General features: G+C 42.3%; 1 protein-coding gene across 7 annotated transcripts in view; it reads left to right on the forward strand.

The window, feature by feature from the left end:
- RBFOX1 (RNA binding protein, fox-1 homolog (C. elegans) 1) overlaps window positions 1-12,573 on the forward strand; it is a 1,551,452-nt gene that overhangs the window by 1,467,264 nt on the left and 71,615 nt on the right. For 6 of the 7 annotated variants that reach the window (XM_012647564.1, XM_012647562.1, XM_012647567.1 and 3 more), the window contains one exon: window positions 9,370-9,450. The exons of the other annotated variant lie outside the window; for it this stretch is intronic. In XM_012647564.1, the coding sequence (XP_012503018.1) occupies window positions 9,370-9,450 (81 nt within the window). The remainder of the gene's footprint in view (window positions 1-9,369; window positions 9,451-12,573) is intronic. 7 annotated transcript variants of the gene reach the window in all.

Below are 12,573 nucleotides of genomic sequence, written 5' to 3' on the forward strand. Positions count from 1 at the left end.
TTTATCTATAGAAGGTACATTCTGCCCAGAGGCTTTCTTAATTGGATTTAAACCCTTTTGCAGATTTTTAAACATGATCAGGAGGTTCTAGCTAAAATCTTTAGCTTGGAAGAGTCAGGTGTTCCAGCCAGAAAAGGCAGCTTCAGAATTCTTAGATGCGGCTTAGCCGAAATGGGAATAGTGGATGTTGATCATCCCCCGTGTGGGAGAGTGTGTTTAATCAACTTGGGAACAAGTGTCACCATTGATGAGCAGATGTAACTTCCGGAGTCTGAGCTTTGGAGTCAGACAACGCTGGCTCAAATTTCAGAGTTTTCTTATATTTGTTTTTTCTCTCTGAGCATTAATTTCTTTTTGGGTTTGTTAAGGAAAAAAAAAATTATACTACATGGAGAGCATACCTGGTACAGTACCTGAAACCCAGTGCCACCTTCATGGGCACTCTCATTAGCATTCACTGTCCTTGAGGCTGCTTATGTAGACCCTAGCAGTTCACAGTTGTCACCGCATAGTGTCCCCCAGAAGTTTACTAGAAATGCAAAATCTCAGGCCCAACCCCAGACCTACTAGATAAGAGTCTGCATTTAAGAGTCTGCAGGTGACTCAGAGCATGGAGTTTTATAAACAAGGCCCCAGTATAGCCTTATCTGTATGTTGACATTCATGACCTTGAAAGACAAACACATTAGGAGATAAAACTTATTTCCATTGTCTTTGTTGTGGCTGAATTGCTAGACCTCTACAAATACCCTCTGGAACAGTTTTTCTGATTGTTTTGTTTTGAACAACAATGAATTCAAAAGAAATTTTGAGCAGATAATTTTTGGAAACATGTCTTCAAAAAATTTTAGTTGTTTTTAGCAAAACTGAAATAAAATTAATTTGGGGATAAATATTGGTAAAATGAATTATAAACCCTCCAAATAAAATGAATTATTATGCTCTCCAAAATATTTAGTGCCAGCTCCCTGGAGAAGGGCTAATGGTGCGCTAAAAGACAATTCCTATTAGTATTGTTCCAAACGGTGAGGGGACATTGGAACATTGGTCAGCAAACTTTGTCTGTAAAGAGCCAGATAGCAAAAATTTTAGCCCTTGCAGGCCATAAGGTCTCTGTAGCAACTCGTCAGCTCTGTCACTGTAGCAGAAAAGGAGCCATACACAACACGTAAATGAATGTGTTCCAATAAAACTTTATTTATACAAACAAAGTTGAGTTTCATATAATTTTCATTGGTCACCAAATGTTATTCTATTGATTTTTTTCCAACCATTTAAAAATGTAAAAGCTATTCTTCGTTCACAGGCCATACAAAAATAGGCGGTGAGCAGGATTTAGCCAAAAGGCTATAGTTTGCCAGCACCCGATGCAGATTATTTTAAAAACCATGGGTCCAGGAATCTAGTTGGTATGATTTACACTCAGCACCACAAGATCTATTTGACCTTAGGCAAGATCCTAAAGTTCTCTATGTCTCAATACCCTAGTCTGTTACATGGGTGCAATAATGGTATGTCTTATAGCATTGTTAGGAGTAGGTGACTATCCAAGTGAAGGTTGTGAGGGTTGCCTAGAAGTTCTCAGGTCTTTAGTAAAAAATTTTCGGAATTGTTATGTTTATTATCATCTTGAGTTAATTAAATATTTTCTGTCAAAGCCACTATTAGCCTAAATTTTGGAGGCAGGAGAATAAGCGAAAAGTTCAAGTGAGTCATTAAAATTTTTACATAATAAATAATCAGGGAGAAAGTTGTACAGAAATTCTTTGTACTGTTCTTGCAACTTTTCAGTACAGTCTGAAGTCATGTTAAAATAAAAAGTGAAAGAATAAATAAAAAACAAGAACTGAGATATTTCTTTTGGAATATCATGAAAACCAAAACTTACAAAAATAAACTGGAGTGAGGGATTACTTGCACTATAGACTGATTTGCTTCAGGGCTCCTTTAATTATGGAAATCCCTTGGTACAATTAAAACACGATTTGATTTATAAGAACTAAACATACATACAACATTTTTTTTTTAATAACATCTGTGCCTAAATGGAAATATCCCTGTGCTTAAAACTCTACTGTAACATTTCAGAGAAGCTCGTCTTTCTGGCTGGCATAAAAGCATTAGGGATTAACCACGAAAATATTCTTACATGGATTAGCTCGGCGCTAGTCTGATGTTCAAAAATGCGTAACTGCAAAAGAATTCTCAGCCCACTGGGGCTCTGGATACATTTTGGATAGATTTATCAATTGGAAGCAGTAACCTCCACTGGCAGGGTTCTCATAGCGACCTCCCAGGCTTCTGAGTCTGACAGAAGTTTGAGGTTTGTGGGACAGTTCACAGGGGACCCTCATGCCTAATGCCTCTACCATCCTCGAGGCGGGGTTTGTTATGAGATAGGTGTATTCGTTTGCTGGGGCTGCCTTAACAAAGTACTACAGACTAGGTGTCTTAAACAATAGAAATTTATTTCTCACAATTCTAGAGTCTAGAAGTCCTAGATCAGGGTATGAGCAGGGGTGGTTTCTTCTGAGTCCTCTCTCCTTGGCTGGGCCATCTTTTCTCTGCATCTTCACATGATCTTGCATCTGAGACTGTGTCCTAATCTCCTCCTCTTAAAAGGACACTAGTCATATTGGATTAGGACCCACCCATAGGACTTCATTTAAATACCCTCTCTCCAAATAAAGTCACATTCTGAGGTACTGGGGCGTTAGGACTTCAACACATGGATTTTTCAATTCAGCCCAGAACAGTAGGGCAGGAATGCGTGTCGTCTTCTGATGGGGGACCAAGAGTGACCGCTCTAGGATTATGCAATTGGTGATGTTGTGTTCTGTCTTTACCAGTGTGCTTCCGGAGAATTCAAGAGAGTAGCTCGGGCTAGAAGTGAATTACTATTTTTGTTTAGAATGCTGCAAAGCAAAGACACAATCCATCAATGAAAAAAAATAGTAAGGACAACAAATAAATAGATTCTACCTCTCTGTCTGCAGAATTGCTTTTCTCCTAAATATGCGGAGACAGCCTTAGGCCTGGGTTTCTCAAAGGGCACACCCATAAAACAGTAGGATGTTCCGGTCTCTGATGAGAAATGTAAATTTCTGAACAGCGGAATCAGATTCTTTAGGTGTGGAGCCTGGAAGGTTGACCATTGCATCTTCTCTCAAGGTGATTCCTAAACTCTCACAATGGTTTGGAGACTTCCAACTTAAGGAAGGGCAGAAATTCACAGCCTTGAGATTTGGGTAACTTAACTCTTCAGCATTTCTCAAAGCATAGGTGGGTCCCTTCATTGCATGGGATTCTAAACTCCACTCCAGACCTGCAGAATCATAGATACCAGGGTAGGGGTCCAGAAGCCTACGTTGAACAAGGTCTCCAAGAAATTTTGCAAATGCAGGTGATTTGGGGAAACAACCAGGGATTGAGAACCCTGGGTCACCGCCAGCCCGTTTCTTAAAGTACAGCTCCGATAAGATAGGAGTGTGTGGGTTTCTGTTTCAGCAAAGTGTCTATTTCTTACCAATTCATAGTTCTCTCGGTCATGACCATCTTCCTATTTTTATTCTGTTTTTTAAAAAAGATTTAAAAATTATTCTATAATGCAGCAGGAAGGAGTCATTGATAAAGTGAATAATGGATTAGGAACCCAAATAGCTTGTTTTTCCTATAGCATTTGTCTCTGGTTGATAATAAGACTTTTAGAAAAAGCCATGGTTGTTCTGTTCCTCTTTTTTTCCACCTGTGAAGAAGGACAATTACTATCAGACCTCTCTTATTAAGAAGCAACAGATGCAGTGTAAACATTCTTTGGCAAATATTGCATAAAACTTTTTTTCTTTTCTATATAAAGTCAAAATGTTATTTCTAGCATTGATTACTATTACTGCTGATCTTTTTAAAGTTAGCACAGCAATCTATAGCAGAAGTATGGAATAATTTTTTTTTGCCAAAGCCATAAAGGTTATAGCTAATAAAAATTATTCTAAAATAACTTTTTAATTTTATTTATCTCAGCCATGTAACTAATCGTGAAGGGTTGATATTTAGAATCATTCCTTTATTCCTTTTCTTGGATATATTTGTTCCTGGGCATATTAATACTAAAAAAGACAGCATCTTATTGTTTTGAAAAGCACAGGGAGTTCAGCAAATGTGCCCCAGAGCCCAGCACAGTGCCTGGTATGTGGTAGATGCCGGTAAACACCGGCTGAATGAGTGATGGTATCAGAGCCCCATCTTTTCCTAGCTGAGAGCTAGAGAAAGGCCTCTTGCACTCACTCAGCCACTGTCCTGTAGTGTTATCCCCTCAGCCCTCTTCCCAGCTCCTTTCCTAGGTAGAGTAACAGCAGGAAAGCCAGACCCCAGCAGAGAGCTCCGTTTTCATGTGACGCAGGGCCAGCACAGAGTAGAGGTGTGTAGGGGTACAAACAACACATGCCACACACAGAACCTTCCCAAATAGGTGCCCCAGAATCTCCATTGGATTTTAGATACTTTGTCAAGTTTTGTTATTGTTCTTTCTGTCTTTGTTTGTTTTTCGCATTTTCATAGAGATGAGAGCATCCTTCTCCGATTTTCCTAGTCCATTGTAATCTTGGGACTAATGAAACAAATCGGCCACTCCAACTTGGCAGGCAATTGGAATGTTCCTTTGCCTTTTTTTTCTTTTTTTCGAATCCAGAAATTATGCAGGAAAGAGCTTAGCTCTTCACCAGTGTGCCAGCTTCACCTGTACCCATCTGATACTAAAACAGAAGGGGCAGACATGCGAAACACTCTCTCTATTCCTCCTTCCCGTCCTCCATTCTAATTTTCTTTCTTGAAAGGGTGACTCAGCTGCCTGTCAGAAACCCTCTCATTTCTCTCTCCTGCTGCTTCCTGCCTCTTAGCCCTCCTGGAACCATGGGGATGGGAAGATCAGGAAGATATGATTCCCAACCTCTTGCAATCAGTCGCTTCAGTGGGGAAGACATAGATTAAATAGATTATTACAACATAATCTAGAGAAGCAGAGGAAGGAAGCTGACTGGTCAGGTGGAGAGAAATAGACCCCCAGGTTCTGGGAGAAGGAAAAACCAGAGCCGAGTCCAAAAGGGAGTTGTCCAGGGTGAGGGAAAAGGGCTTCCGGGAGAACAAACAGCCAGTGCAAAGGCACGGAGGTGTGAACCTGCACCATTGTTCGTTTGAGTCCAATTTCCTCAGGGTTGGGAGCAGAGTAGAAAAGTTAGACACTTCCTCCTTCCTATCTGTGATAAGGAATGTCCCTTCTAGCTTCTCCCTGTGCCTTCAGGGGCCAGAAATGATCCCCTACACTGCAGGGAGTCTCCAGGTGAGGCAGAAAGGGTTTTGCTGCTCCATCTAAGACACTGACCCAAGTTTCCTCTTTCCCAGCTGGAGGATTCCAGATCCTGCTTGAGAGTGGCTGTGTGGACATCTTGCCAGAATGTGGGATGTGGGTGATTGTTGCACTGTAAGCAAGTGAGTCTGTCAGGCTTTGGGAGAGGCTTTGATTATTTCGAGATTGAGGTCTGCCACGTGGAGCCCGGTCTCTGCCAGTTGCTGATAGAGTCATCAGCAGTCCAGGAAATGGATCGCTAGGCCGCCCAGGTTTCATGTTAAAGTGGATGAGTCAACCTTAAAAGAACCAGGAAACGAGACAACAGAGTGACTATCTTAGAGGTAGCTTGTAAATATATGTGAACTTTCGGCATGCATCCTTCCAGCTGGAAACAGCACGCAGAAGGAGGCACCCTCAAGAAGGGTTGGTTGGAAATTCAAGCACTATCTTTAGCAAAGAAAATAGAAAGGGAGAGTTCTTTAAAGATGTATTATAATTCAATACTATTCATTAATCCCTCCAAGGACCAGGTATTTTGCCAGGTGCTGAGGATAAAAAGATGAGTATGATTTGGCTCTGCCCCAGGGAGCTTGTGTAGCTAAGAAGACCAATATGTAAATAGAAAATTGTAATACAGCATGACAAAGGATCTACCAGGGAGACGTTTTTTAAATGTATGATAGGAGCATACGAGAGAGTAATTAATTCTAACCTGGGGACTTGGGGGAGAGGAGGTCACTTTCAAACCGTACAGAAGGGAGATAGGGGAAGCCACTTTTTTTTTTTTTTAAGTTGAACCACATAAAATTGCCAGTATTCAACCCTATTTGACATAAAAATGTCCATTTCATATGGTTTAACCTAACACTAAGAGCAGGAATGGGAGGGAGGTTTCATCCCCTTCACCTACTCTAACAAATGATAGTAATTGCCTAGTAGCTGTGTTGAGAATGATTCTGAGGATTCCAGGCCAATAAGAAAGGATCATATTGAAATTGATAATGTCTACCCTGGCTAAGGGATGAGTAGAGACTGGTATCAATTGAACCTACTTGCCATCCTTAAATTTTAAGGCATTTAATAAGCAAAGATATAGAAGTCTAAGAAGTGCAGGATGTCACCATGGTTACAGATGATAGTTCATGGTAGTTTGAGCTGGGTGGTCTATGTGGGGGGCTGGGGGAAGACAGAAGACCCAATTCAGGGGACTCATTGAAAAGCTATGTTGATGCTGTATTGGGAAGTGCTTTGACTGACCTTGCAAGTACTCTTCATACTGCTGTATTTACCCTATTATCTATTTGACTGACTTTTTAGAAGAAACCCACATTACCTGTCCATGCCCCCAAAAAGCGTAGAGGTTATAGTATTGTATGCTTTTGTTGAATTCAAAGCTTCCTTTTAAGAAAAGGTCACAAAGTACTAAGGGAATGCACAGTAAGTATTTACAAATTAAATTGAAGGATGTTTTTAGGGAAAATAAAAACCAAGTCCTGTAAAGGCATAGATTTTGTTTTACAAAGGTCAAAATCATTGCATAAAGATTTTTTTTCTTTTTTGTTTTGCTATAAGAAAGCATCCAAATGAGTTCCTTCAGTTTCTTAGGATCCACAGGATAAGAAAAATTAGGGAAGCTTCATTATGCCCTGCCAGAGTTTAGCTTTCTAGATGGAATCTGTGTTGTGTCCCAGTGGAATTCCATAAATTGCATTGAAGATATTGAAAATTGGCCCAAGGGTTTTAACTGTACAATACTGAAATGTCCTTCTGGATGTGTTTTTGCTACAGTTAGATATTTTTTTCCTTTGAAACGTAAGTACCCCAAGAAACTTCAGATCTTATTTCAAACATGTTTTTTAACCAGGGGTGGGCAGGAGAGAACAGTTGGAGGGCTGTCTCAAAATCCACCTGCCGGGGTCCCACCCTACAAGACGCTGACTTGGTAGTTCTCTGCATATTCTATAGGAATATTAATTTCTCTCTAAGATTTCTAGCAATGAGCAAAAGCATGCAGATGACCTCTACAGAGTCACATGAGTACTTAGTGATAAAGAGTACTCATTGCAGGGGGTACTGCGTATCTTTTGTGGGGTAGCTTGCCTCCCATTGGTTGGTTTTAGATCCCAGCCTCTGTCATCTAGGCTTTGGTTTGTTTGCTATTAATCTCCATTACTATGCCAGTTACCTGCTAAAACTGGAAATACCTACTCCGGAGAAATTAGACCATGTCAAGGCTCATCTTATATGTTGTGATAAACTGTTTTTAAGTGAAGAAGAAAAAGAACTATCAGTTTAGCAAAGGTTGATCCTGACGGAGGCCCATCTAGACTCTTAATGTGTTTACTACCAAGAGAAGGTCCATTAATTTCACCCTTAGTCCGGGGATATTTTAGGGTTGGGTGGCTCTTCTCCAGCTATGAGCTTGGGATACTAGAGCAAATGTGAGAAGGACCAGGGACCGTTCCTTCAGGTAGAAGTCTGTCCGTGAATGACTTTTTCTTGTAGAAGAGTAGAGTTGTCAGACCTGATGATAGGGGAAGGGTGAGATGGGTTAGGAATTTTAATAGAATCTTTGTTTTACCTGCAAATAAAGTACTAATCTAGAAAAGCACAGGGAACAGAGGGTGGAAGAGGAATTTGGGGAAGGCTTTTCAGACCTCCTCACGTGATCCATCTGTTTGGCTCAGTACCTGAGGGTGGAGTGCAGGTCAGGAGAGGACATCGGTAGAGTCGTGTCACAGTGTAGTCCCTCTATTTGCTGGAACCCCACTCACTTTTGAAGTTTCAGCCACACTTCAGTCGATCTTGTGGAGGATACAAAAGGACAGTGGAATTATGCCCTAGGGCAAGTCTGCAAGGACGTAGAAAAGTTTGCCGTTCCTGTTCCTGGGGGTGCACTTGCAAGTCATGCTTCGTTTCATGGGTGATTGCTTTCCAGTGGTGGCAATGGCGGGGGGATGACCTTTCCCAGCCAGGGAAGTGACCAGAAACTGCAGGGAGACATTTCCATCACTGGTAATGGGCTTCAAAGTCCTCCAAAGTCTCTCTGGTCCTTTTCAAAGCCCTTGAGTTTGAGTTTTGTGGCAGCAGGGGGGTAGAATTGATACCCTGAAGGTTCCTGATCCTGGTCATCCCTGGAGCGGGTGGTGATTCAAAACGTGTCACAGATTGAGGAGGGATCTCAGGACTTCACTGTTACTTGCCACTGTAAAATTCCACATTGCAAGGATGAGCCCAGTGCCCTCTGCTTTAGATCCAGAGGAGTCATCACTGCCAGGCAGCCGCAGTCTGCAGGGCTAGTTAAGCAACCTCTGCAGCTGGAAGGCGGAGAGCTTTCGGGAAGAAACCAGAAGCGCAGAAGCCAAAGGCTGTTGAACCCAGCGTGGGTCCAGGGTGGGTCCCAGGGATGGCAAAAGTTGCATTTATCTCTTCCCTGCCTTCTGTTCTTCCTCTGAAGAACAAATTTGGAAAGACTAAAAGTACAGGGGAGGAAACATTTTCTCTTAACCTGTCAGTGCATATGCTCTCCATGGAGTGGTTATTATGTGCCAGCCCCTGCCTTGGGGGCATCTCCAGCCATACAATTCACAACCCTTTTTGGAGGTAGGTATATTTACCCCTGTTTTCCAGATGACAATGCTGAGGCACAGAGAGGTACAGCGACTTCCCAAGATCACACAGCAAAGTGGTGTTGAGTCAGGCATACTATCTAGTTCTCTCTGACGTTCCCCAAGTTCCCTTTTCAGTGTGCCATGCTGCTTCTGTTCCTGATCTGAATCCGGGCCCTGGGGCAGCCAGCCTCCGCTACTCAACCCCACGTGAAAGTCATGACATGTGCTTGGTGGGCCGGGGGGTGGGCTTCCCCTGATTCCCTCGGCTAAGGCAGGGGGCTTCCTCGGGTGTCCCCGTCGTGCGCTCGGGAATGTGGCTGTGTTTTCATTTCTCTGCCTTTCTCGTTCGCGTGATCACTCAGGTGTAGTGTGCCTGTTCCCAAACCAGATACCGTCTCTCTCTCTCTTTCGTAGGCACGGTCCTGTTGTGCCAGGCAAACCAGGAGGGATCCTCCATGTACAGTGCCCCCAGTTCACTTGTATATACTTCCGCAAGTAAGCCCACTGTCGTGGCTCTTTTTGTTTTGTGACATAAACCTGAGTCCAGTCACCTTCCCTGCCATGTAAGTTCTCTTCCCCTCCCTCCACCCCACCCTCGCTTGTGGCCCTCTACGAGGTGAAGTTGACGTCCATAAGCATGTCTCTGTTTCCCTGTTGCCTTAGCATCTGAAACCCTCTGCTCATGACCATTCACGTCTGAATCCTCACTTCCCAGATGTCCTAGCCATTCCTCGTTAGACCTGTCAGGATTGTGGGCGTGGGGTTGATGGAAGGGTGGTGGGAGGGTGGAAAGCTACAGCTATAGCCTTTTATCATAGCTTTGCAAATTAATTTAAAAATAATTTAAATAATCCATGCAGGCCATCCAAAAGGCAACCCTAGCCTAGCCAAAGATGCTTGGTGGCTAGTCTTGGGCACAACTGTCTCGCTATTGAAAATATAACTAGCCTGCAGCTAGTGACTTGTTTGCAAAGCTGTTCTGTCTTTTGCTGTATGATTTCAATGAGGAGGAGGAGAGAGAAGAATGGGGTTCTCCCCCGTTTAACTAGGTTGGGGGGTGAACAGTAATAAAAAATGTCTTTTAAGAAGTGGGGGCACGTTGACATATGTAAGTACAGCTGTCATTTGCTGTTGGAAGGAGACCAAAAATTAATATGGAAAGTAGATCACAGTGTTGATATGGAAGAACCAAAGTTTCCTCTGCCTGGGATGGATGCTCCAGGGTGGAGAGTGCCCCATCCCTGTCCCAGTTCCCAGAGCAGGTGGAAGAATTAAAGCTCCAGCTGATTCCACCAGGTTGTCCCAGATGGTTTGCCCCTCCTCAGAGAGTCTCTCAGCCACAGCCAAGACTTTGTCACCTATTTTATACGTGTGTAAGTCCTGTGAAATTCCCAGAACTGCCAAATGAGTCCTCTGTAGGGTCAGTGCTCAGAAGTGAGTCTGGGGGCCCTGCAGGGAAATGTGGGTGTTTTGGGGACCAGCAGGAGAAGGGAGTAGGGAGGGAAGCAGAGGTACCAGGCTCACGGCTGTCAAGAGGCTGAGAGACAGAGGAGAATCCTCATCACCAGGCCAAAATCCAGCTTCTCAATTCGCTAAGCGTGAGGCTGAGTGAGACACACCAAACTCCTCTCGGTGGGGCAAGGGTTACCAGCAGGCAAATATGGAACGAGATGACAAACCTGAGGTTTCTGACATTCAGGAGGCTGGGACAGCCAGTTATTTCTCCCAACCAGAGTGTAATCATCAAGGACAGTTCTGGCGTTAATTAAATGCAAGGTATATTTCTGTGCCCCCAAGAAGCCAGAATCTAACCACACTGGCAAGAAGTAGTTCTTTCTGAATTTATGAAAATTGTCCCATTGGGGCCAATGTATATGTGTGTGCACATATCTCCTAAAAGTATTAATGCCACTACACATTTTCACATGTGCAGCCTTGTTTATTCCTCTTGAAACCCGCACCAGGTAGGTACTGTGATGTTTGCTTTGCAGTTGAGGAAGTAGATGCTACCGAGAAGTGGATTAATTTACCCAGGATCACACAGCCAGGATGTGGTAGATTTGTTTTTTGAACCTGGGGAAATTATTCAACTTTCAGCTGCTTTTCTGGGTCCTTTCGACTCTACCTCCCATCATTGTTTCCTTTACCTGCCCTCATTTCTCCTCTATAAATGTCATTTTCTGAAGGAGAGTTGATGTACCATAGGGTTGAGTCCTAGGGTATTATATTATTTTTTTCTCTAATGTTGTTGTCCTATGGAACTGTCCAGGGTGAAACCTTCTTTATCTGCTCTGTCCAGTGCAGTGCCGATGGGATGGAGGCATTGCTTTGATTTTATTTTAATTGATGTTACCTTAATTAGCCACATGAGGCTAGTGGTTACCATGTTGGACAGTATGGCTCTATGTGATCATATGACCTATTTATATTTCAGCTTTCTTTACAGAAGCGAATAAATTAACTCCAAAAAAGGGCTAGTTTAAATTGGTACAGCTATTATGAAGTGATTTGGGGAAAGCGTGTGTCTTACGTATCAAACATGGAACTATTTCACAAACTCTGCACAATAAAATAGCCAAAGTAAACAGAGAAAATGAAACCATCTAAAGCAGGGGTTCTTGCCAAACCCATCCCAGGGCTCGTTTTATGAGGCTTGCGAATTAAGAATGGTTTTTAGATTTTCCAAGGATTGTGAAAACAAAACGAACAAAACAAAAACAAAGAAGAATATGTGCTAGAGACATAGGTGGCCCATAAGGCCTAAAATATTAACAATCTGGCTCTTTTCAGAAAAAGTGTGCCCGTCTCTGATTTAAAGGATCAACTTTATTATTAAAAATATAAAGTGGCAATATCACTTCAACTGTATATAATTATACTGTTTTCTAGGTTTAAAGTGAAAATTTATAATAATTATGGAAACCATAGAATGTGTCCAACATCCTTGACTTTTAAATTATATCATCAGTCAGTATTACCCACACATTAGTCATCCTACTGTTTTCATTTATTATCATGCCATATGCTCTTTATGAAAATATGTTAATGACCCCACAATACTCTGCTGTTTAATTATGTTATATTTTAATCTGCCCCTTCCATCGTTGAAAACATAGGTTCATTGCAGTATTAAACAAAATAAACATCCTTCGATATAACAGTTTTAAAGAAAAGAACAATTAATAACTAATCCTGTTATCCCATAGAAAGGCATAACAAAAACTAGGTTTTTTTTACAATAAGAATCTTTACTTGTCGCTCTCTTAAGCAAGGGTATTCAGAGTGGCAAGCTCAATTAATTAGTATTTTGTAGCAGTGACCAACTCGGGGATCTCTCCTTCTCCAGTGGTAGCCAGAGGGGCCTCTGAGGCTGCGCGGTGGGACTGAGCATAAAGGTCATCTGCACATCCCTAAGATGCATTGCAGAGGTTTCCTTGCTGCTTTATGGCTTTTAGGTCCGGGCTGTTTGCAGTTAGCTGGCTTCTTTGCAACATACACTTAGTTTTTTTCTCTTCTAGATTAAGATGCATATTCTAGTATGAAGCTATATCCCACCCATTTCCTTAGTCAATTCAGCCAGTATATATAAAGGGTGTGTCTGTCTGTCTGTCTGTCTGT

Source organism: Propithecus coquereli, unplaced genomic scaffold (assembly GCF_000956105.1).
Source record: "Propithecus coquereli isolate 6110/MARCELLA unplaced genomic scaffold, Pcoq_1.0 Scaffold27, whole genome shotgun sequence".
Classification (NCBI taxonomy): domain Eukaryota; kingdom Metazoa; phylum Chordata; class Mammalia; order Primates; family Indriidae; genus Propithecus; species Propithecus coquereli.